Genomic DNA, 26,814 nt, shown 5'->3' with positions numbered 1-26,814 from the left:
TTTGGTAGATATTGTTGATATCTTTGTATGTTATAGAGTCATAGAATCATAGAATATCCTAAGTTGGAAGGATCTATAAATATCATAGAGTCCAATTTCTGGCTGTGCACAGCACCACCCAAAACCAGACCATACAAGAGAGTGTTGACCAGACTCTTCTTGAACTCCATCAGCTCAGGCTGTGCCCACTGCCCTGGGCAGCCTGTGCCAGGGCCCGAGCACACTCTTACAAAGAACCCTCTCTTGATAGCCAGCCTGACCCTCCCCTGCAGCGTAATGCTTCCATGGGGCAACACTTCAGCTGACTGTCAGAAACCTGTGAGTGCGTCAGGCAGTGAAGTCAAGGCCTTGATGTAACAAGCTCGAGGCACGGGGCAGTGGGCTCTACAACAGTCTGCATCTAACCGTTGTATGTAAAAAGATGCTAATGTTAACCGTTCTCAGCGTGTAGATGTCCAGCAGCGGAGGGCCCGCGGGCACACAGACTGCCCACATCTGACCCCACGCAGTTATCAGTGGGATCCCGCAGCACTCCGGGGCGCGGTTGAGGGATTACCGGGACGAGCACAGCCCGGCTGCCGCGTTCCTTTGAGGAACTCCGCGCGGCGCCACCTCCGCTCCCCGCCCCGCCGTGTCACTCAGCTCCGTACCGGCCCACATCCCGCCGGAGCCGCCCCGCCTCGCCTCGCCTCGCCGTCCGCTCCTCTGCCTCAGCGCCGGCGGGAGGGGCGGTTCTGTCGCTCGCTTTCCTGCCTGCCCCGGCCCGCTCTCTCGGGCGAGGCCGCGCTCCCCAGCCCTTCCAGAGCGGCCCGCCGCCATCAGGCCCTGAAGCCCAGGAGGTTGCGAGGGCTGGGCTGCCACGGGGGAGGGGGGGAAGAACGGGGACGGGGGAAGAACGGGGACGGGGTCAGGGCGGCCGAGGCCTCCCGGCTGCGCAGGAAGGAGCGAGGGCGGCGGGGAGGGGGTGCCGCCCCGCTGCGGGCGGCGACGGAGGGCCGGCGGGGCCGCGTCTCCTCAGGGCGCAGTGGAGAAGGCCGGGCCCGGCCCGGGCGGGGAGGGCGCGGAGGGACCCGGTTCGGAACTCGGGCGGGAGATCCCGAGCCGCGGCTCCAGCCGTGACCGCCGCGTGCATCCGGGCCCCGCCTGAGCCCCGCTTTGCCCGCAGGCCGCCGGGACGATGACTGTCCAGTGGACGGCGGTTGCCGCCTTCTTGTACGGCGAGGTGGGAGTCCTGCTCGTGCTGTGCCTGCCCTTCATCTCCCCGCTGAGGTAGGAGCTCGGGCCGTGCCGGCCTGGCCCAGTCGGGCTTCTCGAACCGTGTTTGTGCTTCTACGTTTTTGTTACAAACGTGGAGCTTTGGTGAGTCTCGGGACGGGTGTGAGCTGCGGAATGCTGCTTGAGACCTGAATTGTCACGGAGTCCCAGGCACCGGAGCCTGTTTTAAGGAGCTTTATGGGGTTGTCTTACACGCTTTTAATTTACCTGTCCAGCAGCTGGGCTTCCCACAACGAGCCTTTCTCACCTTGGGATTTGTCCCCTCTGCTCTCTGGGAGCAGCCAGCTTGAAGGAGGGCAGGTGGGGAGCCGTTACTGCATGTGCTGATACGGGCTGTGCGCTGCACTGTGGGTGCTGAGGCACATTGAGCACCTGGAGCTCGTCATCAGCAGCCTTTGTTCGAGCTGTTAGAGGCTTGTTTAAAAGCAAGGATGCTGAAGGTTTAGTCAGGGATGCTGACTGAACATCTCTGTATATGTATAAAGAACAAAATAGTTTTGCTGGAATGCGATATAAACATTAAGTATAATCCTAAGGTAAATGCCTGTAGTAACAGAAAGAAATACAACAGAAACAAAATACGTTAATTGCTCCTGTTATTTGCAGAGGCCTGGCTTGGAGTTCTTTTCAGTTCCTTTTTGCTAAGTAGCTTTCCCAATTTGGTAATGCTGTTTTTATTCCTCTGAAGAAATACAGCTAACTTCTCTGCAGGAGGGACTGTTAAGGTTTCTTTACAGAATACCAGTTTAAAAAAAAAAAGCTGCTTAGAAGATTTGCTGCTGCTGTGGTGCTGTGTAAGCTGTTAAATGTTGGCTTTCTTCATCTTTAGATATTTTTAGAATGAAGAATGCAGGTTTTACTGTAACATGCTAAGGAGCAAAACCTAAAGCAAAACACTGCAGTGTGCAGAGTCAGAGCGTGATCACTTACACCTCTGGGAGAGAGTCCTGGCAATGGCTGAGCCCCCTGCAGTGAGTGTCACAGCTTATGAAGAGTTCAGTGTTTCAGTACAGATTGCAGAGTTCCCACGTTTTCTGTTTCTGAGTCTAAGGTCCAGCTGCCTGTAAGAGGGGAAAAGCATGATGGGAGCTGTAATCAGATTGTTAACAACAATGGCTTATGTGAGGAAACAAGCTGCAAGACTTTGTTTAGGCTGATGACACATGCAGGGGATGTTGGCAGTATTGAAACAGGTTTCTGTTACGACATAGGTGAGGCCCAGATCTGGTCTTTGAAGCTGAAAAGCAAATGCATAGTCTGCAGTGTTAGGGATAGATCTTTGTGTTTGGTTTGTAGCATTCAGTTATTCTTTCAAACAGGGTTTCTGAAAGAATGAAGTAGCATGTCTTTGTGACACGGTCAATTACCTTGTTAACAAAGCTGTCACAGGAATCCTCTAGAATTAAGGGCTGGATTTAGCCGCTGTGACAGGACCAGAAGGCAGCAGTTCTGCCTTACACGTCTTGCTGCCTTGAGAGCTAATTTTGTCCTAGGGGTGGTGCGGACGCAGTAAGAGATGTGAAACTGCAGCTCTTTGAAGTTCTGATTTCCTGAGATCTCAGGCTTCAAGCTAAGTTCCCGGAAACAAGTAAATTGTCAGTATAAAAGTGCAAGTATCCAGAAAGGCAGAGCTGTTCTGACACTTGATTGTAGCATTGTGCTTGTGGCCAGGATTGTAATTTGAAAGAATTACATCTGTGTGATTTCTGCTGCCAAAGGAAGTACTGCATTAATAAATGTTAATGTTTCTTGTGGAGGAAAAATAAGCATGAAAATACAGGAAGGCTTGGCAGTAAAGAGATGTAATGTTTAGCATTAGTATAATCGGCAGTATATTTGGTCTAAGGTACATACATCAGAAACATGGGGGAATGAAGCATGGAGATTCACGTGTAAGGAGTTTGCAAGGAGGTTTCATTAGAATTGTAACTTGGCTTAATTACAGTAAGCTTTTTGGTTGATGTAGACTACAGCTGTCTGCTGTAGAGAGTTTGGATTATACTGAATGGCATAAACAAGGCTTTTGCACACAGAATGATAAAATATTTTAAAAATTAAAAATATTTTTTTTTAATGCAGTGGGGGTAATTACATTCTCAGTAGGTAGAAAACTGCTCTGTTAAAGGGTGAATTTTAACAGTTGTTTGAAAATGTAAATAAACTTAACAAAAGTTGGGAAGTCTACCTAATTGATCAGATGGTGACTAACATAGCTGTGTTACCGCCCTATGGCATAAGTAGGTATTGCTTTACTGTAGCACCAGTCAGCACAGTAGCACTGATACTAACCTGCAGAATCAGATTCTAACCTGCAGCATGGAGAACTAGCTGAGCTGTTGTTACTTTTTTGGGGTTTGAAGTTATTTGTGCTGTAAGTGTAGATTCCCACGGCTTGCTCCACAAAATGATACTGAAGAGACAGTTGTTTAGGTCTTCATCACCCTTACAGTTCTTCTTGCCTGAGATCGTTTGCTGGCTGACAAATTCATGTTCTCAAAAGATGTTATTGACAAAATAGAAATGTGTGACTTGTCAGTTTTTTGTCATTTGCAAGTTAGACTGTAATAACAATCCTACTTTATAATTATTCAGACTCATCAGTATAAAAGATGAGCCTTCTGAAAGATGGTAGAAGCAGTCTTAATTCATGGAGAGTTGTTGGTTTGGGGTTTTTTGTTGTTATATGGTGATTAAAACAGATGTTCAGAGACCTTTCTTAAGTCTCATATCAGTAATGAGGCTCTGTTGTGTGAGGCTATTATACTTGTCTTCTGATGTTTAATTATTTTGAATAACAGAATGTTGTTTTGCAGATGGCAGAAGATTTTTATGATTCCTCTATGGAGCAAAATGGCTGTCTTTTGGAACAAAGTGTTCCTTACAATAATAGTTCTACTGATCATCTTGTTTCTTGGTAAGTGTTAAGTAATTCTCTAATAAACTGGAAAAAAATAGCTAGTATGTGGAATTCATGGCAGTTAATTGAAAAGATTCAAGCCTACTGTAACCCAGCTAATTTCTTTAGAAATTCTCCACTAGAATGGAAGAGGAGAGATCCTGTACTGAGTTAAATGTCAGGAATTCAGATGCAGTGGCAGTGTAGTAAGTGAGGAGCAAAAATGCTTTGGTGTAGGCTGCTGCTTGGTTTCATTTTCTTACACAGGGTGTTTGTTACACAAGATGTCTGTTTGGCTGAACTGCTCAGCCTGCAGTAGATGGCACTCTTTCTCTTGGCTGCTGTTAAAATAATGCACCAGAAGAAGGTATCAAGGCACTGAGCTATTTGAGTACTTCTGCTCAGCACAGATACAAAACAGCCGTTGACTACATTTGTTGGAGCCTGTGTTGGAATAAAGCTTTAGTGAAACTGGAGCTGGAATGATGACTGTCTGCGTGACTATCTGTGCTGACTGGTTTGTGTATGAAGTGTTTCGCTTATTTCTGTGATAGGAATGGTTCTTTCCCATAGATAGGAGGGAGTTGTTTCCACTGCCTTACAGTTAAAGTGTTGTTTAATTCCTGGCTGCCGCTGCAGAAAACATGCGTGTGCACTCTGTGTGAAGAACTCAGACTAAGTTGCAGCAACGTATACCTAATAATAACCAAAGTAGTGAAATGCAAATAGTTCATAGTCTCTCAAAGTAGATACTTCAATAAATGGCTGAAGATCAAATACTGATGAATTTAATTTACTCTTTGAACTCCAATTGGAAACTTTGTTTAAAGGTTGCTTTCTGAGTTGGTAGTGGTCACTGATTTCTGAGGAAAGCTAGATTTGGGATAAAGCAGTGAGAAGATGTGTGCCCCACAGCATTAGATGATGCAGGACTGCAATCTTCGTAAATTATGGTATTTTGTTTGGTCTTAGCCTATGATTCACTACGTTGTTTGAAATTTCACTTCAGGTCTTTTTTCCCCCTTTTTTAAAAACAAAGAAACTTAAGAACACTTTAAAAGAGAAACAGCTATAATTGATGTTACTCATATTTTTTCTCTGGAGCTTATTTGCTTGCTTTGGGAAATGCAGCAGCAATCTAACACACTTGGCCAGAGTGTGCTGCAAGAACTGATGATGTGTCATAAGTATATTTTTTTAATGTGTAAGGGGAGATTATAGGTACTGCACTGTTGTAGATTGTAATACAAACTCTTAATTGGGTTAGATTTTGTTTTTATGAGAATGTAAATCTTAATTGTTTTATCCTTCAAGAAGTGCTGACGGTGTATTGGCTGATCTTGAGAACTGTAAGGAGTATATAGTGGATGAAATGGAGCTGAAAGTTGGTGAAAAGGCAATCGAAGGAGGCTGAGGTGTAGCTTAACCTTCTCTGTTTTTTTTATGTACAATACTGTGTTGTTACAGCTCCTCTGTTTTGGTGGTGTTGCAGAAAAGCTTTTTTGTATGCTGGTTCAAGCATAGAAAACAAGTAGTAATACAGATGTTAATAAAACGTATGCTCATCTGGCAAATAAGTGTGTGAGGCAAATGCTTCAGAAGGTGTCTCATCTTTTTCCTTTCATTTTCCTTTTTTTTTTTTTTTTTTTTTTTTAACTGCTTGTCCACTGGCTGGGTTTTAATTCATGTTGTCAGCAGTGAGTTTTCGATGCTGTCGCATCTCTGGTAACGTTTGTACGATGTGTTGCTTTGGCCAGATTCCTGGTGTCTGGATGCAGATGTTGGAAATAACTGTTCAAGTGTGTTTTGGTCAATGATTTGGCACATCTCTTATCAAGATGTATCGTTAAGCTTTATGGATAACACAATTGATGTTACTGTTTGGTGACCAGAATGTCCAAATAGTTATTTCTAGTACTGTGTTTGCTTTGTCATGAATGCATACCCAGGGATGTGACTAAGAATAATCTGTTTTTGTTTACAGATGCTGTTAGAGAAGTTAGAAAGTATTCAGCCATTCAGGTGAATGAGAAGGTTGCAAATGTCAATGCCAATGCCATTGATCACATTCAGATGAAACTCTTCCGGTCACAAAGAAACCTTTATATCTCAGGTTTTTCCTTATTCCTATGGCTGTAAGTATAACACCTTGGATTTCTATATAGCACATATCTTCAACCATTTTATCTGAAGCTTGTAGGTAGGAACCAAAGGATAATTCTCTAGCTTTCAAGGTGAGTTTCAAATTTTACTTCAGATCAAGCAAACACTTATGGCAGCTGGCCTAATAGGATATTATGACCTTAAACGTGGTGTCCTTTTGAGGTTTCTGAAGTACAGCTAGTAGCACAGGATAACAGAAAGGGCAGCTTTGAACTGCCAGTAGCAGCCAAGAGTACCTGCAGATCTTCTCAGCTGGACAAAGAGGATGTGGACTAATTGAACAGATAATATGAATGAATAGGAAAATGGTCAGAAGTTTTCCTAGTTCTACATTTTATGGTGACATTGAACAAAGAATGGTGGCCGTTTTCTCTCAGTGAGTTGGTTGTCACTTCCCAGATATAAAAGAGGAACACAGAATAAGAGAATGCCTGGAACTTCAGAGGCCCATGATCAACTTGTCCCACCTGTATGGCTGTCTTGATTGTTACCTGGACAAGTTAGAGGAGCACTGTGCATGAAGAGACTTCAAGGAAAATATCATACAAAAATGGAGTACAAACAAATGGAAAAAAGAAAAAAAAGCAAAGTCATCTGTAGCCTTGCACAGTAGCAATAGGAAAGCATCATGTTCTTAACCTTCTTGCAGAAAAGTTAAGTAAATGTGCACAAACATGTCTGTGATCTCTGCTCCAAGAGAGGAATGGTTGGACTGTGTCCTATACTAGAGCTAGAAGCTGGTCCCCCAGGATTATGCTCTGACTTTCAAGGAATAAAACCTGTCTGGTGACCTTAATAGATATAATTGTGGATAAAAATTCTGTGCTTCAAGTATGCTGATGGGCTTTTGTGAAAGGCCAGTAGTCCCCAAAGATTTAGAAGACTCCAATAGTAGCTTGAGCAAATGACTTTTCTTAGCAGAGTTGTTTTGCTTGTGTTAATGGAAGTGGACAAGGCTGTCATGCTCCCCCTGCAAAAGCAGCACAAAAATGTGTGCAACATGGGAGACAAAAGAAGTACTTAAAATTTTGTGCACAGTTGCAGAGCGTCCTGGGTTTGGCTGGGATAGAGTTAATTCACTCCTCAGTAGCTGATCTGGTGCCATATTTTGGTTTTAAGGTAAAATAAAGTTGATAACACAGTGATGTTTTAATTCTTGCTGAGATGTGGTTACCTCTAGTCAAGGACTTTTCTGCTTCTCATGCTTCCTTGCTGGATAGATGTGCACGTTTTCTGTGCCTGCATTCAGATTACAAAGGCACTGGGATAGCTTATATGACTGGAGTGCTGAAATGGATGGGTATGGGCAGAAAGCAGAACAGGACAGACATTTGGCAAAGGAGTTGGTAGGAACACAAGAAGCCTTGCCTTCAAAGTGGTGATGAGCCATTCAGTGATATATGGTAAAGAATAGAGGACAGAACGAGACAGGTAGTGTTATTAGGTATCTGCTATAGATGGCTTCATCTATGTGTTTTTCTTCAGCAGGCATTCCTTAAGCAGCGGGAAGACTGATAATTGCAAGCATTGGTAGTTAAGAATAGGAGAGTTTGAGTCTCTCCTGTTCCTCCTAGAAGGGCAGCAGGGGCAGGTATGGGCAATCCAGGAGATTTCTAGTTTCTGTATGTATTGAAGACAATTTCTTAGTACAGATGGTCAATGGCAGAACTGAAAGAGGTGTTCTGATAGACAGTTGCTCACAATCAAGTAAAGACTGGTTGAAGATGACGGGCAGCTATTGATGCAGTGACTGTGAGGTTGTACAGTTTGCATTCACGAAACAAAAATAGCGGAATTGCAACCCTGAAGAGCAGGTTCTGGCATATTTGAGGATCTTTTCAGCATTACCCAGTGGTAGACTATCATAGAATATAGAGACTTGGGAGAGCTGATGGATTTTTTTCAAGGATTCAATTCTAGTGCTCACAAAGTAAAATAAGCAAGGCAGAAGGCTGGGATGAATTAGCAGTGATATCCAGATTCATCTGGGGTATGAAAAGAGAAGAAAATGAGGTGGTTTACCTAGGACAAGTACAGAAAACATTGCTTAATTATTCAGGGGTTGCAATAGGAAAACTAATGCTCAGCTGGAATTGAAACCAGAAAGGGGTAAGGAGAGCTGAAGATTCAAAGGAAGCTAAAGAACACATAGGCCCACTGCTCAGTGGGACAAGGAACTGAATTACAAAGGGTGATGGAAAGAATGAGGCATTGAGTATCTCATTACCAGCCTTTTTTGCCTTGTTTCTTGCTGATAAGGTCTGCTGTCTGGCCTCCTTTTTTTTTTTTTTTTTTTTTTTTTAGCCTTGTGGGAGGTACAGCTGGGGAGAACTTGAGCAAATTCAGTGGCTGGAAACAACCAGCACAGGCTTAATGGGAGATAGTCCCTGATCATTCCTGCTGCCTTCTGTGGTTAGATCACTATCTGTGTGGGTAAATGGCAGAGCACATAATGTCAGAGGCATTGCTAAAGTTACGTATGTAGTCTCTTTTGGTATCCTGATAGTCTATTTGGAGAAGGATAGCCTAGAGAAGTGGAGAAAAAGGTGTGTGGGAAATTCACTGGGTCTTGGACTCAAAAGAATTTAATTGGTATTGCTTATTCCAAGTGGATCTCTCTGGGATTGCTTCTGGACCCAATAGCATTTAATGACCTTGCTACTGACTTGAGTGATGAGTTGAAGTGTGCTTCCAACAAATCTGCAGACTGTGAAAGTCCAAACCGGAGTCCTGTAGACATCTTGGAGAGCAGTGCTGCTACTCAGAAAGCTATGCAGGCTGGAGGGATAAGCTGACAGAAGCCTCATGTTGTCAAACAAAGGCAGATGAAAAGCACTACATCTGGTAGAATAATCACTTACAACATACAGGCTGGGCCTAACTGGCAGGGTAAAAAGCAGCTTTGCAGAAAAGGACCTGGGAGTACTGATGGACTGTCAATCATGTGTTGAGTTGTAATAGCAAGGGTGTAGCCAGCAGTTCAAGAGAAATGATTGTTTCTCCCTGTCTGGTGCTTGTGGGACTACTGTTGCAGGACCGCGCCTGGTTTTGGCTCCCCTTTACGAAACGTTGATACTGGCACCGAAAACGTCAGGCACTGAAACATGACACAAGGTGAGGCCACTGTTGCTTAGCTTTAGCCAAGAAGTTGAGGTGGAGACTGTTTTGGTTTGTACAGCTCTCCTGTGGGAGATCACTGAGAAGATGAAGCTAACTTTTCTTGTGGACCCTCATCGGAATGTCAGGAAGCAACAGGCACAAACTGAAACCTCAAGCTTCTGATAAGTATTTTTCTTCTGTTGAGAGTGGGCAAATGCTACAGGAATCCTGAAATTCTGCTGCATGTCCATCTTTGGAGGTGGTGGGAACTCAGCTGGACAAGACAAGGCCTTGTGCAGTCTGCTCTACTTGCTTTGGGCGGGTCCTCAGACAGGATGACCTTCTGAAGCCTCTTCCAACCTACGTGATACAGTGATTCTGCTTCAGTTGTGTTTTACTGACTTTAGACTGCTGCATCTTGGAAAACAGTGACATGGAAGCCTTTTTATTAAAACCAAAAAAAGTAAGAAAATGAGCTTTCAGCGTAAAAATTGGGAAGGCCTACCTTGTGAGTTAACACGTTTATTAATATGCTTTCATTAAAAAATGAATTATTAGGATTTTCAAGTTTTTTTTAAAAGCATCTGTATAGTCATACTCTAGGAATACTCTAGGAATTTAGTATTGCTTTGGCCTTTTCTTGATTCAGAGTTAGTGTGAGAGTTAAGAATAAATGTGCCAATATTTTATTGTAAGGCCTTTTATAAAGGATTTGTGTTATTTTGTTGTTTTTTTTTTCTTATTTTAAATCATACTCATTGCCATATGTACTGCTTGGATCTTGCATTCAGAGATTGTGTTTGAAACAGTCATGTGAGCATATTTCAGCCTTTAGGGGAAGCAAGTCTCTGACCCCCTGATAGCTGTGGGTTTGGGAAGGAAAGGAAGATTCCTTTATCAGGTTAAAACAGATTTTCAATGAATTACAACCTTTCCAATTTTTTACATCACTGTTACTATCTTTGAACCTGGATTTTTGCCTTCAGGTGCTTTAAGTTGATGTTTTCACATCTAATGCTGAAAGAGAGACAAAAAGGGTTGTTCTTTTTTGTGTATTGGGTTTGTTTTGTTGATATTTTGTTGTTGTGTTTTTTTTTTTTTAACTTGTCTTGTGAATTACTGTGCTGTTCACTGTGTTTCTTTACCAGTGTTTTGAGACGTACTATTACCCTTCTTACTCAGTTGGCAAAAGGAATGGCATCTCATGCAGCTCTGGAAACACAAGTAAACGACGCGACCAAAGCAGCCAAAAAATACATGGCTGAGAATGAGAGGCTACAGGAGGTATCTTTTAAACATTTCTAGTTATTTTCTTACACACAAAGTAGTACAAAATAATCTGGAGATCATCTGCTACTGGACAAAGGAAGAATAATTTTCTTACCATATGCAATTCAGAATACTGAATAGAAATTTCAGTAGGAAACTACAGTAATCTGAGTAAATGAAGGAAGCTCTTGTCTTTCCAGTACAAATTTTGTCAAAGTATCTCTGAGATAACCTTAAGAAAGTAGGGGACTTCAGGTCAGGCTGTGTAGATCAGGGCTGAAACAGTCCAGCACAGAGCAGCTTTTGAAACAGCTGTTCTGGTGCTGTTTCTTCTCAGCAGGATTTGCTCCAGAGCTGAGTTGTCTTGTCTAGCTTTTTCAGTAGAGTACTGCTGTATTACTAATGAGGACATTACCAAACATTTCTTATATTAAAAAGCTAACAAACAAACAAAAAAAAAAAACCCCAACAAACACCAATGGACCAAAGGCACCTCACTTTTTTTATAAGAGTGGAGAAAATCAAGCTATTGTTTGTCTTTGTGGTTCAGTATACAATTGCATAAAGAGAGGGAAGTCAACAAATGCCTGTCTAGATGTATGAAATCTTTTCTTGTCATTGGCTACTTCAGCTGCTGTTGGTAGAGAATGAACCATAAGCTAAATTACAGATATCCAAGATAAGATTTATACAGCACTCTTAAATATGACATTGTCAAAGTGGGTGTGTATAGGTTTTATTCCACTCTTGCCTAGAGTTGTGTTTATGGTTGCCAGCATTGTTTTCGGGACTTTTATTATAATAAATTTCTAGACAAAGAGAACATTCTCTGGGCAAAAGATATTAGAAAGATGCAGAACATACAGGTGTTTGAGATGTATGAAATGAGAATCACTGGAGTGTATGTGACATATTTCCCAAGTATGAAATGATTCCAAAATCTTTGAGTCTGGTATTCTGTCAAAATGATCCAGACTCTCAACCATAGCCTTGGAACTTGTCTGTTTGCTGCATCCTGGTACACTTTTTCCTCAAATCCCTGCTGGGATTTGGCCAAAAGTCCTCTTTTTGTTCTGCTTTCACTCTTAAGTGTGTTTCCCAAGCAACACATTCTCTTAGCTGCTTGTAAGTGATAGCCAGAAACTGGAAACTGCATTCCTGTCCGTTTCTATTTGTGTTTTTGGTTTCATGATTTGCAAAAGCAGTGGTATCCACAGTTACAACCACCATGCTGTAGCTGGGTCTCCATTGTGCTGGAAATGTTGAGAATTTCATTGGGTTTTTGTTTTAATAACCTCATATAGTGAAAGTTCCTCTGTGGCTTGGCCCTCTGCGTTTGTGTTCATTTACAAATGTGCTTTGTTCTGCCATCAGAGGGAGGTACGAGCAGTTGCATGTAAGGCACTCTGGCTTTGAGTGTAAATACTGCACAGCCTAGTTCATTAGGTTCATGCTTCCTTTTTAGAAGTTCCATGAAGCACAGGACTCGAGACAAACGTTTATAGAAATAACTGTATTAATAGAAGGAGGTGAGAACAAAGTACGGAAGGCAATATGAGGCCTCGTAATAAATTGGCTATAGTCTTGTTACTGGTAGTCAAGTGGAATCCCTTGAAGGACTGACAACTATTTCACTGCCATTTTGGTAACAAAGATGATGCTTGATTTCTACTGGAAGCAATATGAGCAAAGAATCTAATTAGGGAGAGTAATCCTTAATGTATAATACTTCAAGGTATTGCTGTTGGTGATTTACTGATAAGAGCATACAGAAGTATAGTAGATGGTAACGTTTTGAGAGTACAGAGAGCATACTGCTCTTGTGTCTGGTACTTACAGGGTACTTACTTATCCTTTCTTAGTTGTTACTTGAATTGCTGAGGAAATCTGCTCTGGGTGTCAGAGTATTCTGAGGATCAAAACAGTAGCTGTGAACCTGACATGTAAAACAGGATAACAGTTATTTAGAACAAATTGCACATAAACATGGCAGTGTCCTGTCATGTGCATTCCTGTATGTCTTTTCATAAAGCCTTTTGTAACCTATACAGAAGTTGCAGAGATACCAGTTACTTTTACCTGGGAGATGATGACATACCTGTGCATACGTACAGAACAAGGCTTGATAGCAGCTTTAAATACTGAACAATTTTTCTTTCATTTTTTTTTTTTTCCTTTCTTTTTTGTTCTTTTATGGTATGACTGGGTATCTGCCTGTTATATTGACATTTGATTAAACTCGTTGCTTTGCAAGATCAAGGCTGACTTTCTCTGATAGTTTGACATTAATATTCAACTAATTTAACCAAAATTAATGGCAGCATCTGTGGTTTTTAATAGGCCCTGAATGAAAAAGGAAGCGGTGAAAATAAAGAGGCGATGGAAACAACTAATGGAAAATTGAGGAAGGAAATTGGACAGTTGAAAGCAGAGTTAGAGAAGACGTCAAATGGTAAATATTGGGTAGGACTTCTTTGGGGAATAAAGAAAAAATCTTTTCAACACTAGAGGTCAAAAATTTATTCTTGGTATTGCATAGGAACACTTGGTTTGGGATTTCTTTACATTTGATAAGGGACTGGAAAAATACACTGTCACCACCACCATGTTATAGCAGAAGTTTTCATTATGAAAATGTTAGTGGTATGATTTGAGCACCTTGGTTAAATTATTATTATAAAGAAATGGAACTGATAGATTTTAATGGCATCGACTTATCCCCTAGATCTCATTGGTGAGGATACAGAATAAATTGGAAGTTTCTGCAGGCATCAGACTGATCTTTCATGTCATGTAACAACTAATCTCTATGTATAAAATGGGGAAATACATGGTTGAGGGCTTTTTTGTATGAAGCAGGTTTTAAACCAGGTTGCAGGAAAGTCTAACTGCTATTTTAAATACACGTATCTCATGCAGCAGAGGTGTTAGCTTTTTTGTTTTTTAAATCCTTTTTCAAGTCTGATAGGAAACATTTCTTGCAAATTATATCGTGACGCATATTAGGAGCTTCCGTGTGTAGGGTTCAGCTTGTCAGAACTGCTTTCATGGCAGTCCAAGTTGAAACAGAGCAGATTTTACCTGCTTAGTTCTGTCTTGTTTGGATTTGTCTAGGCTTACGAACATCTACTCATCTGAAATTAGTGTTTTTGAGATAACACTGCCTGCTATCTGGAAAGCGTTAATCAGATACACAGGCTATTACAAAACACAGGTTTTCATGGTACCAGGTAGCACGTTGTCATCAAAACACAGTGCTGCTTTCACATTGCATGGTGCTGCTACAAAGCAAAAATAGCAACGCCAAATATTTTATGAAATCCTTTCTGTTGTCCACTGGGAAGGCAAACAAGAACAGAACAGCTTTTTTCAGCTAGGCTTGAAGCAGCAAGAATCTCTAAGCAGAAGGTCTTATTAATTCACATTCCCAGGCAGGTTTGATTGTGGGTTTTCCCTCTCCTGCTGTTTTCTTACAGAAATGTAGGAAAGCTGCCTTTGAAGTGACAGGATCAATGAAAAATATAAATGCATATGTTTGCTTTAGTCTAACTGATGGCATGCAACACTAATATAAAGTAAGCTTTTCAGTCGGTAGCTCTTGAAAAAGTGGAAGAATAAATAAATTTACCACATGCTGCTTCAGCTGCTTTCTCTCTGCAGGCTGTTGTCTACCTAAAAGATATATAAGTGAAGGCATGCTTGAGTCTTTTTGTTGGGGGGAGAAAAGTAGGGGAGAGGATCTTAATGGATCAGGAAATATTTACAGCCCTCCTCCTGTTGCCACCCCCTTTTGTAGCCAAAACCTCAAACAGAAAATTCCATGGTTACATTAATTGCCATCAGCTAGATGGTGTGGGGATATGTCTGTCTTAGGTTTCTGTAAGTTTTCATATACCTTTTATTGAAGAAACTGATATCCAATAATCTAGAAGTGCTTGATAATAAACACTGAACACATCTGTAGAAACAGCTTTGTATGCATTAGTCTGCCTGTGGATTGCACTTCTGTTTTCTTTTGAAACTTCTCCAGCTGAGCAGGTGAATGTTGAGTTTTATGCTCACTAAATGTGAGAAATGTCCTACATAAAATCGAAGTTGGGATTGTTAAAAAGAAGTGAAACAAGCTTTTCAATTTTTTGCATGCTGTTGAGCATGACTGAAACATAACTTTTCCCTTGTGTCCACAAAGTCCAGTTCCTGAAGTTCTGGGGACACTTGAGGAGGAGGAAGAGATTAAGAATGTAGGTGTTCAATTAACCACAAAAGAAGTCCTAAAGTAAGATATTTTGCAACTTAATGTATTCTGGACAGCTGGAGATGAGAAGTGAAAGAACAAGGCAAAGAGACTGAGCAGTGGAGTTACTAAATTCTGAAGGAAGATTGGAATTGGCTATCAAAGATTTTGTCCAGTTTTATATTTTCAAACTTAATTCTCTTATCCCCATTGAGGTCTTTTTTTTTTTTTTTTTTCCTTGAAAGTGAAGGAAAAGGGGGTAGTTTTTGTCTCCTTTATTGCAGAGCCACATAGTGGTGGCTTTATGGGCGCCCAGCAGTGGGGCTGGCACTTTAGAGTCTAAAGCCATTTTTAGCATACCTAGACATGTAATGACTTGACTTCCTACAAACTTTGAGAAGGTGTTTTACTGATACATGTCTGCTACAAAAAGTGTCCTAATATATCTAAAAGTGAGTAATCCTAGCACTCCTCAGTGCAGAGGTGAGAATAATTTTCTTGCTATGCATTAGCTAAATTTCTAACAAAACCTTTACTGAGGTTGTTGAAAGCTGTTTGTAGCTGCTTGTCAACTCTATGGGATCTTTCTGGGGAAGTGAAAGGTGATGCGACATTAGTTGCCTAATGCTGCCCATATTGTGTATTTTGGTTTTTTATTGGTAAATTGTGACTTTACTGCAATGTTCATATATCCAAAATGCTAATTGTGACAAATGCAATCCATATGAGTGTTGGTGTGTTGCTTTGTTTCGTTTGGATAGTACTGAAATTGATTCAAAAAGTTAAAATAAGCCATCACCAATTGAAGATGAGGATGGAATTAAGATAAGCTTCACAAAGCAGCTATCCTGACAGCTGTCCTTTGACTGAGGTCATGAATGGGACTTTGAGTACATTAACTTGTTTTTTTCTCACAGCTGTAGGAATGTTCATGTGAAATGCCTGTTTGTAACTATCAGGACCCTTTGGGCAGGACGACGACTTCTGCAATGCTGTATTATTTCATTTTCTGCTATCTCAGGTCATCTTTTTGGTGATGCAGTCCTATTGTATGGTAAAGGCTTCCACTTTATTCACACAACAGAAATTCATACAGAAAACTGATATTGATTTGAACTTGCAGCGGAACGGACCTGATGGCAGAATCTTGACCAGTTTGTTGCCATTAGGATTTCACTCATTTAGGTACTGTGGAACTTCAACTATTTCCTGAAAATACTCTTTCTTTATATGCATTGTTGTTCCAAACATACAATAAGGGCGGGAGAAAATTCTGATAAAACTTCTGTGCATCCTTTAATGAGGTTTGTTTTGTGCACAGAATGTGTCACAGATTCTTCTGCTTCTTGGTTGCGCTGCACTGTAGGAGACAGAAGAGAGCAAGAGTGTATGTGTGGGCATCTGGTTTTGAAATACATTTCTAGAAAATGTGCATATAAAGACCTACAGCATGAAGATGGTTGGAAGGATAGAAGTCACTAATATGCACACTGTGAATGCATCTCATGGAACTTGCTACTTATTTCCACTGGTACGGATTGGTCTTTGTGTTGTCAGGCAGGCTAGTAACATACATGAAAATACCACATGTGTTGAGTTTCAGTGAAGCACCACTCAAGTTCTTATAAACAAAAAAAAAAATCATCCTTTGTCAGCTTTCTTTTGTAAGGTGGGAAGAGGAGACATGGGGCAGTGAACTGAATTGGCTGTGGTCAGCTTTTATTGAGGTGATGGCAGAGGAAGGCTTAGGAACAAAGTCCATCTTACTTAATTTTTCCTTTTACAACCATGAAATTGTAACTGTGAGAACATTGCATGCTGTCACGTCAAGAAAGTTTTATATCTGATGACTCAAAGGGATGGTGCTGTGTACAGCAAGCATGGTTTTCTTTATGCAAGGACTTAGTGACTATTTCTCTCTCCAGTTTCATTAACATAGGAGCAGCATCTCTCACTCACATCTTCTCACGCATTTGTTTGGTAGGAACAATCAGCTGTCAGGTTTTGCTTGCTGCCAGTCCAGCTGCTCTGGCTCCTGTGAGGCAAATCAACAGGTCAGATGGAAGCTGGAAATAATAACTGGCTGTATTATGCAAACAAAGTATTCTCTGTTTTATAGTGGTTGGGTGTTCCTCTGATGCGATCCGTATGACAACCAGGACACCTGATCTTTGATACAGCTGTAGTGCAGCGCTCACGTCTTGGCAAAATAGCGGAGCAGCTGTGCATGGAGGGCCTCAGTTGCTTGACAGAAAGACATCCAGAGAAGTTGGCACGATGGAGAACTCATGTTGTCACAGATATGACACTCCATCTTACTGTGTCCACAAAGCCCAGTCCCTGAAGCTGTGGGGATGCTTGATGAGGAGGAGATCAAGAATGTAGGTGGGCTACATTAAGAATGTCACCCAGCAGGCTGGCTTTCTGATCCATAGCCAAAACAGGTGGAAAGGACAATCTGCTCTTTGCTCTTTCTTCTTCTGGGGTTAGGTGAGTTGTTCCTGTCACACATCTGTTTTGGTCAAAACATTGAAACAATGTACTGGCTTGTTTGTTTTCTTGATTTGCAGATATTTTTAGACATTTTGTTCACGCTTTAATGATACAGTTGTTTTTGGTTGCAACTAAAGTACTAATCTGCTGCTTATAAACACTAAATAGCTTTAGGTCAATAATTGTCCTCTTCAGAAACTGAATATTTCTACAGTAACCTGACAAAAATAATTTCAGAGGCAGATGTAGCGGAGGTGAAATTCTGTATGGATGTGCTTTTTGCCTACAGCTTAAAAATCAGGATCTTAACAATTTGTCACATTCACTTCAGAGTGATTCCTAAATTTTACTATCAATACTTTCAATAGTAGCAAGAACAGAGAGAAGATCAAATAGAATGAATACAATATGACTTTTACTTATTGGATATGTGGAAATCATGGTTAGTTCCAAATACTAAGATCTTTAGAAGAAGGTATTTGCATTGGTGACATCGAGACTGCATTAAAGGGATATGTATGCAGGATGAGGTGAAAGCAGTGATGTAAGGGTAAGAATTAATTTTTGACCACAGTAGAATCAACAAGCTTAAATGTAATTAACTTCAGTAGACCAGAATTTCAAGTAAGTGAAGTAATATTATTGGAAGAACTCTTGCAGATTTTTTTTTTAAATCTAAACAGCAAATTAAAAAACAAAGAAACAAACAAGCAAAAAGACAAAGGAAGGGAGTCTTCTTTTTTACATGTGGGAAGGTGGTCACATCAGTGTCCTGATGTCTCAGGAACAAGAGGAAGCTCCCAAAGTGAAACAGTTCATACGAAAGTGTGTGGTGCTTATCATATGCTTGTGTGGTGCTTACAGAAAGCATGTCTAGCTCTTCATCTTTTGAGAACAGTCTCTCAGAGAAGTGCTGCAGTGTCTGGGAGGTCTCTGGGAAAGAGCAGTCTGTTTTCAGGCAGCTCACAGGCAAAGGATCATGCACATTGTTGGAGAAAGGAAAATAGCCAGATTTAAAAATGCAGATCTCAGTGGTAAGAGTAAAAGGAGGATAGAGCTGCTATGTGGGGCAGTTTTATCAGTCACTAACAATGTTTCTCTGCTGTAATGTAAGTAAATCTGGTATTAGGGTATCCCTGTGCTGCTCCAGCAAAAAAAAACATACAGATGAGATGCCTATAGCAAAAGAGCATGATGTCTAAGTGACCTTACTGGATGCTCACTAACAGTTTAGGAGTAACAGCTTTGGGAAACTTGGTGCTGGTTTACCCCCCATTGTAAATAAGCCCCTGTGGATTCCTGGGCTGTTCTGTACTGCAGCAGACTTGCAGCATAGACTTACTTTCAGCTTATTTCTTTTGAAATAAGGAGTAGATAAATATATATATATTTTTCTGATAGTAAAAGCCTTTTCATGGTTGTCTGCCTCCCCTCCCCCCATCCCCATTTGTGCTTTCTCATCCATAAAGTGATGGTTCTAATGAACGAACTCCTGCATGGTAAAATACGAGAGTCCATGCTCCTGTAATAATGTAATATTTTACCTCCTTTCCCCATATTTGACAGATATCCTTGGTTACTTTGCCAAAATTTTGCACAGTGTTTGAATGCCATTTTCCTCTTAAGATGGCTTTTGGAGTTGTGGTGTTTTGTTTTTCTGGAATTGTCTCCTGCAGTGTGGCATAAATTTGCATTCTCATCATTTTCTTATTCCACTCAAAAGTTTACTGGCTTTGCCCTTACCTTTCACACAGCCCCACTGTGCTCCTTTTTTTGCCATCTGTGAATATAAGTCATTTTCCTTCCCTTCCCTTTCCTGATCTGTTCCTGTGTCCTGGGATGCTCAGAATCACAGAATCACCCGGGTTGGAAGGGACCTCAAGGATCATGTAGTTCCAACCCCCAGGATCATGTAGTTCCAACCCCCAATGCTCCATTCTAAATTTCAGCTTTCACAAGGAGGGGGCGTCAAATATGGTGGAGCACTAATACACAAACAGAGCTCTGAAGTACAGCAGTACAGTTAATGATTGAAACACAAATCCTGATATTTTACAGCTCTCCACAAGGCAAATAATGAAGTGGCAGCAGTTAAAAAGCAGTCTGAAGGCCTTAAAAGAGAGTACGACCGTCTGATGAAAGAGTACGAACGACTTCAGGTGAGTGGTTCTGGCTCAGTGTGTAAGCAGCATTCTGAATTGTGCTGCAGAATTCTTTTTGTTAGCTATTTACTATGTAAAACCTTTAGTAGAGCGTGAAGTTTAAATGGGAAGCACTCCTTGAACTTCATTTAAAAAAAAAAAAAGTAAAATTTTGTCTTGAAAGAACTGCTTGGCAAAGCTATTAGCATTTTCTTCTTTGCTCTTCAGGTCATCAGACTGTATTTTAATGTCTCTTGAGAGCTAAGTTTTAGACCAAAATGAAGCTTCTGAGAAAATGATAGCAGTAGTGTGTGTGGTGTATACATAGTTTGTAGGTGTCATTTTATTTTGTTTGCTCTTTAAACATGCTTTCACAACAGTGGATTATAAACGTTGCAGTGCTGTTACAATGCAAGAAGGAAAAAACTGAAACCACCTAGGCTAAGAACAGGCAAATATAAAAATTCAAACTGAAGTACAAAATAGAAAAAGAAGTTCAGCGAGCTAAAACTGGATTAGCTGTTTGATCAGGTTTGCATATGTGCATGGCAGCAGTATCTGCAACGTACACGGTAATTATTTCAGGTAGAACTGGGAGCCCTGCTTGTTCTTTTTGTCTGTGAGGTGTTGGTATACTTCAGGCTGAACATCGGCCTGACCCTGTTAGTTTGGGTTGAAATGGATCAATAAATGTGAATGTTAGTCTGTTTACAGATAGTGGCCTAGAGAGAAAATGCATTGATGTTAAAATTCTGGTGGCCGCTTTCCAAGAGGAGCGGTTTGGTTTGTTGGCTGTGTATTAAGAAATTGGTCGATCAAATTGCAAATTTGAGCTGATTATAGTTCTGTATTGTGTGAAGCTGCTACTAATTTCCCTGCCTCATCATGTCCTTCTTTAGAGACTACTCAGTCAGTTTGCGTTCCGAAGTTGAGACCGCCATCTCTGTGCTGTCATTGTGCTTCCCTGCGTAATGAGCTATAGGAGTTCTGCTGCATTTCTAACAGTTTTATGGCCTGGTGTGCACATCCTTACAGTGTAGAGTTCATCTCTGACTAGAAAGTGCAGAAAGTACTGAGTGCACTGTAGATGCAGCTGATTTATCCCTAGGAGTTATTAGTAGAAAGCATTTACTGCTTAGTTTGCTGCACAGTTCAACGATAACGTGATCAGAGGAGAAGCAGGCTACTTGGCTGCTAATGTGTTAAGGATCAGAAGCACATGTTATGTGGAAATGGTGTTGATGGGACTACAGCTGTGAAGGGTGCGTAGTGAACAAAGCAGATACAACTACAAGAGGGCAAAACAGTCCATCTGCCATCATGTCTTCCCAGATGTAAAATGTGATTTTTATTCTCTTTTCAGAACGCTTCGAGTGAAGCAGAAGACAAGAAAGACCTGTAAGTGTGCGTCAGGCAGATGGCATTGGTATAATTGTTTCAGTGTGAAAAGCCTCGTGCTGCTTAGGCTCCTGATGTGCATCTGAAACAAAGCTTGACTTTCCTGAGAAGCACATGCACTGCTGGTCACAATCCAGATTCCACTCGTATATCTTGGTTGCCAATATATTATTTGTTTGAAATAAAATGTTAAGTGGCTTACCAGGTTTGCCCTGGAGTTTGTTGCTGCTCTTGAGAGGAAAAACATGAAAACCTTCCAGTTCACCTGGAGCAACCAATCTCCCAGCTCTCGCCTTCCAAAACAGTAAAAATTAGTGCACCATGGCACCATTTGCTTGTAACATTAGAGTGGGATTGTATGCCATGCTGAATGATAAAAAACAACCACTTAAACAAACATCATTTGTAACACCTCATTGGAATCTTCAAAAGTACGTTTACCAGTGGACTGAAGCTTTTCATCAGTCGTTCTCTTTCCATGGAAAACTGAATGACAGTCAATCTAAAGAAAGTTACTAAGTAAAGGAAGGTATTTTTAAATTCATCCTGCTAGCTTCTGACTTCCACTTAGCTGCATGGATGAGCATATTTTAACAAATGATATTTTGCATTACTCTGGCTTATTTTTCTTTGATTGATGGGGTTACATCACTTTTCATAACCAAAGTTTTGAATTGGTTGCTGTTCATATTCTGTATTTTTACACTGTTTACACATGCTTAATCAACACATGCCACCTAACTGCTTTTGCCTTGCTAAAAATTCTTCTAGAATGTTGGAGGATAGTTGTGTTGGTTTGATTTTTTTGTTGTTGTTGTTTTCATGAATACAATACCTCAGAATAAATGTGCACTGTTCTGCGTAAGCCCTCTTTGGCATTCTGAAAGTTATTTTGAGTTTTTTTTGTTAGCTGGTTCCAATTTGTATTCCGAAATTGGATATGTTTGTTATATTAAAGAGATTGCTGAAGTTTGTGAGTGTGAGTTTATTCATGTAAATCTCACCTAATGTGCTGTCTTACCAGAGCTGTGTACATATGTCCATACACAAAGAATAAAATGCACTTCTAACTTGGTGATACTGAGCTTCTGGAAACAAGGCCACCTTCTTCATAGGGGTAATTTGGATTGCTCTGGAAATAGAATTTTAAAATGGCATGTTGATTACTACAAAGCATATCATAGCATATTCAGTAAGGATGGTTAAAAAAAAATAGTTCCTCCTTGCAGATGTAGTATAGAAAGTACTCAGAGAGATTGTAAGAGATGGCAGATCTGCTTGTTTCAGAACTTTCCAGATTCAAAGTAGCGCCTCACCTTTCCCCGGTTTTTGGTGGTGTCATTAAATGTTTGGGTTTTTTTAAATATATACATATATTTCAATCATTCTGTAATATTTAACAGAATGTTATCCTAATTTTGCATTCTGATCTGAAGACTGGTTGGAAGCCTGGGAAGTGATGCTGCTTCATCCCAGACAATTGCTTCTGGATATTGAAGACTTAATGTTTGTGGATCTATCAGTTCTTTCTGGGATCTACAGCAAATAGTCTTGTATACTTCAAATACTCTCTGTATACATACATGTTTGTCCATGTATACACACAGCATTACACTCTATATAGAAGGATAATATATATGCATATATATATAAGCAGGTGTGGCTTTGAAGAACAGAGCTAACACTATCCACCCCCAGATATCACCTGCTTTTTTTTTAGATTGAAAACAATAGCAAGCAGTACTTGTTTTGCTATTTATTGTTACCTACTCACTGAAATACAAGCATTTCTTCCTTTATTATAAGTAGGTAATTAGTAATATAAATGAAAGACGTCATGAAGTGTACTCTTTGTCTGTAATTACATATCTTAGAGTAAAGTGGAACAAAATGGTTGTGCTTGCACTGATGTTATCAATACTTTACCTTGAGTAGGAAGATCAGATGCTTCACCATTCTTGCTGTAGGGCATTACTGGAGTTTGGAGACATGCATAATGGTGTGTGTGACTTTCGTGGAAGCTGAAAATCATGCATAGTATTTCTAAACATGCATTCAGCACATGATACTCAAACTACCCTCTGTAATTATGCCATCTACTTCAGCCTGGCACTTCCTACTGCCTAATTGGAAGATACAGATTTGCTCAATGAGCGAGTGAAGAGGCAGCTGTTAGGGGGGGAAAAAGGAACAAAACCTTTGCACGTCATGCCGTAGAAGATACTCCACTAAGTAAAGATTAGGCATTGATTAAAGCCCCAGACCTTCCACTTTGTCTTTAGTTGTTTCTTCTATTCTATACTATTATTGGTATAGGTTTATCAGATCTCCCTGATAGGAAATAGTAGAATGATTCCACTCTTCTTAGTAGAACGATACCACTCTCTTGAGTGGTCGTATGCGTTTGAGTAAGTTGGATAACATGCTCAGCTCTTTTAGAGTTCTAACTTATCCCAGCTTTGTTACATAAAAATCTGCTGTTATTCCAGCAAGAATTATTTTGTATTATTGGTTTTGTAGAACTGTATGCTTCCAAGAAACAATTGAAACATACTTTTCTTTTATAAAACAAGAAGTTGAGGTAATAATATATCTGGGAATTCCAGCAGAAGGTAAACGTTTCAGAAGTTTGCCTGTGCGTTGTTTCATACATGTTCAGAACCTGTGGGAATTTGGATTGATCAATTGGAAGTAAAATTTTCTGGTCAGTAACATTGTAAGTTATGGGTCATGTACTGGGAAGAAGTAAACCAAACTTGTACTTTTTCAACTCTCAAACTTTGAAGCAGTTCGGTCCAAGGTTGCCTGTTTTGTAGGAAAGAGTTAACAAAGTTCTCTGCTAATGCTGGTGGAATCAAACTACTTCTGTGTTTATGAAGTTTTTTTCCTAAACTCCTTTTTTTTTCTGCTGAGTCAAGAAAGCAGTGAGGTCACGGTGGGTGCCTGAGAACTGACCTGAATATTAATAGACTTAACTCTGCTTTTCCCTTAAGGAATGCATTCAGAATTGAACAGAGTGTTTTTCCTTTTTTCCATCTTTTTGCAACAAATATCGGCTCGTGTACTTATTTAGAAGCATGAAATCTAGAGAGTCTTTCCTGAAAGTGTGTATTTGTGTTAGCTGTACCTGCTGCAACAAGTACGAGCTCCATGTCCTCACTGAAGAGACACTGCTTTCAGAGCTTGTTCTGAAGGGTTTGGTCAGCACCGAAAATAACATTTGTATTTCCAAATGTGAAGTTATTACAGAAGTATTACACAACTGTCTCAGTTCTCAAGTGTTGCTTGAAACACCAAATTTACTCTATAAATGACGATGGAAAATAGGTCTTCAGTCATATCCTTCCAGCCCTGCAGTACTCTGCACCGAAGATTGCTGCGTATGTTAAATGAGTAAGGCCTAATAACATATTTCTGGAACTGAGCATCTCCAATTCAGACAGAACATGGAATGTTTTGTTTTCTGTGATAAAAAGTGATACTTTGATTTCTGTCTTGAGAAATTTTGTAAATAGAACCAAAGTATGTTGTGAGGAAAATCAGAGTCCCTCTGATTTTGTGTCCGTCAGCGTAAAATACAGTTGTGATCCATTGAAAAACCCCACTGTCAAGTCTGTCCTAAAAGAACATTGCTATTCCACCTCTTAGAGGAGGAATGTGCTGCAATCCTAAGGACATTTCTTTCTATGCCAGTGGATTCCCTTCAAACCACCGAGGTGGGCTTACTCTACACCAACACAACCAGGTTTGGGGTATCCAGATTCCCAAATACATGTGGGTACACTGAGGTTTGGGAAGTGGGAGCCTAAGCCATCTGTGGTATTAGGGGGGAGTTTGACACTAGAGCTAGCATGTCTACTGGAGGCGAGGAGATACCAAGCATCTCTCAAAACTGATCAGGAAGTTGGACACTGATTGTAGCTGTAATAAAAGTATCTGCAGGATTTGGGTTCGCAGTTTAAATCCTTTCCTCTGTCCAGCTGCTGGAGATCAGGCTGTCTGTCTAGTCTGACTGGGTTTATTCTTTGTGTTTTCAACCAAATCAGAAGAGGCAGAACTTTTGGTGATAATCATGTTTTATGAGAGAGCTTAATAGCTGCTCACCTGAAAAGTGAGACTGTGTTCAGTGTCTCTCTTAGCCTCAAGTTCAAACCCTTGTTCCTGTGACTATGGAAGAAACTCAGACTGGCCAGCAAGGCACTAACCTACTCGTTCCCTTTTGAGTTTAAGACATGCAGAGAAGACCTGGTGCAGCAAGTCAAAGGAACTCAGAAAGGACTATGAAGATCTAGTTCCAAGCCCCCTGCTATAGGCAGAAACACCTCCCACTAGACTGAGATGAACAAGATTATTTCGGAAAGAGTAGCAAATAAAAAGGGGAACAAACGAGTTTAGAAAGCTTAGACTTGAAGCTAAGGAAAGAAAAAAAAAAAAAAGAGGAAGAGAAACACTCTGAAGTTGTAAAAGGAAGTGAGCATCCTGTGGTGTTTCATTCCTTATCATCTTCCTCGATTTGTTTTGTTTTCAAACATGGGTAAGTACATTGTGTTACACAGATGGTATTTTTTTCTTGAAGTCTCAACTGTGCTTATGTCTGTCCTGCCAGTATGCAGTCCTACAGAGTTCTCATCCGTACACCAACTGATGATCCTACACCGTCTCATACCTGTGACATGCTGAATCTCAGTGTGCAGTTCAGCCAGACACATGCTGCAAAAGTAGATTTGAAAAGAGCATGAGTTCATGAGTTACAGTTGGATCAGATTATTCATACTGTAGTCTCCCAATGTTAATTGTCATGGTCAGTATGACTCTTACTTTGGTTTGGTTCATTTTGATTTGGTTTGCTTTCATTTGGGTTATTATCTGGTTCTCTTTGAAAGTCCTAATTATGTGGATTATAAAATAATTGCATTTCTGTAGGTGTTCTAGGAGAAACCAATATGTAATACTCATCCAGTCCTCAAAATTGAGTTAATGTGTGTTGTGAAGCATAGGGCATCCATGATGATTTCCTGCAAATGTTTCTGTTTTCCTTTAATTTAATGACTAAACTAGAAGCCATTATATCTGCTGGAATCATGATATTGTCTTTGTACTCAGTTTAGAACCTAAGAATATGTTACCACAACAGCTTTTCAAAGTTAGATTTTAAAACAACTTTTCATGCTATTTGGTTTTATCAGGAGTGGATCTTAACTCAGTACAGTACCCAGTATTTAAGTCAGCTGAATTTTCCATATGTAGTGTAGTATGCATCAAACTGAATCAGGCATCCATTCTGCTTTCCAGTATTAATTCCATTCCCACAGTACTGTCTGCTAGCAAAACCAATCTGAAAGCTTTCTTGTTCAGGAGTGGATAGCATTTATATAAGATGGCTTTCCTTAAAATCAAACTGCTAAATGTTGTACTCGTTCCAGTGCTGTGTTTAAGGGTTTCTACAAAACATTGTGTCTCTGCTTTGCAAGCAAGCTCTTTGGCTGCCTGCTACAAAACTGCTTAGATCAAAGCGTATCAGCAGTTCACCTAGATGTTTCTCACAGTACAGCAGTAGGGGAAATCTGTCACAGTCTGATCCTGCAGATCATGTGTTACGCTACAAAATGTACTTTCAGAAAATAACCTCTTTACAGCTTCAACGTGCCTGGAGCTAGGACTGTGCTTTAAAACCAAAGCCGTCAAGAATATCCACAACTGAGTAGCTCATTGAACAAATATTTTGCTTGATCCAGTGCCCTCAGTGTGTGCCCTCAATGCCTCTTTGATGTGAGCTGAAACACATTCAACTCACTGATTCTAGATTTGAACTGTCTCCTGGCGTGATGGTGAGGCCCTGGCACAGC

General features: G+C 40.5%; 1 protein-coding gene and 1 long non-coding RNA gene across 2 annotated transcripts in view; both read left to right on the top strand.

Moving 5' to 3' along the window:
• Positions 1 to 21,940, top strand: part of DUS4L (dihydrouridine synthase 4 like) — a 36,132-nt gene extending 14,192 nt beyond the window's left edge. The window contains exons 6-12 of the mRNA XM_052681183.1: positions 1,177 to 1,269; positions 4,089 to 4,189; positions 6,156 to 6,306; positions 10,582 to 10,717; positions 13,043 to 13,154; positions 19,488 to 19,588; positions 20,934 to 21,940. Coding sequence (XP_052537143.1) covers positions 1,177 to 1,269; positions 4,089 to 4,189; positions 6,156 to 6,306; positions 10,582 to 10,717; positions 13,043 to 13,154; positions 19,488 to 19,588; positions 20,934 to 20,972 — 733 coding nt within the window. The 3' untranslated portion in view covers positions 20,973 to 21,940. The remainder of the gene's footprint in view (positions 1 to 1,176; positions 1,270 to 4,088; positions 4,190 to 6,155; positions 6,307 to 10,581; positions 10,718 to 13,042; positions 13,155 to 19,487; positions 19,589 to 20,933) is intronic.
• LOC128079722 (uncharacterized) lies at positions 13,161 to 17,529 on the top strand. Its single transcript, XR_008206294.1, has 2 exons — positions 13,161 to 16,467; positions 17,056 to 17,529. It is a non-coding gene; the product is annotated as an uncharacterized LOC128079722 (long non-coding RNA).
• Positions 21,941 to 26,814: the final 4,874 nt, after the last annotated feature.

This window comes from Tympanuchus pallidicinctus, unplaced genomic scaffold, assembly GCF_026119805.1.
Source record: "Tympanuchus pallidicinctus isolate F22 unplaced genomic scaffold, pur_lepc_1.0 scaffold19, whole genome shotgun sequence".
Lineage (NCBI taxonomy): Eukaryota > Metazoa > Chordata > Aves > Galliformes > Phasianidae > Tympanuchus > Tympanuchus pallidicinctus.
This window is presented reverse-complemented; position numbering and strand designations above follow the sequence as displayed.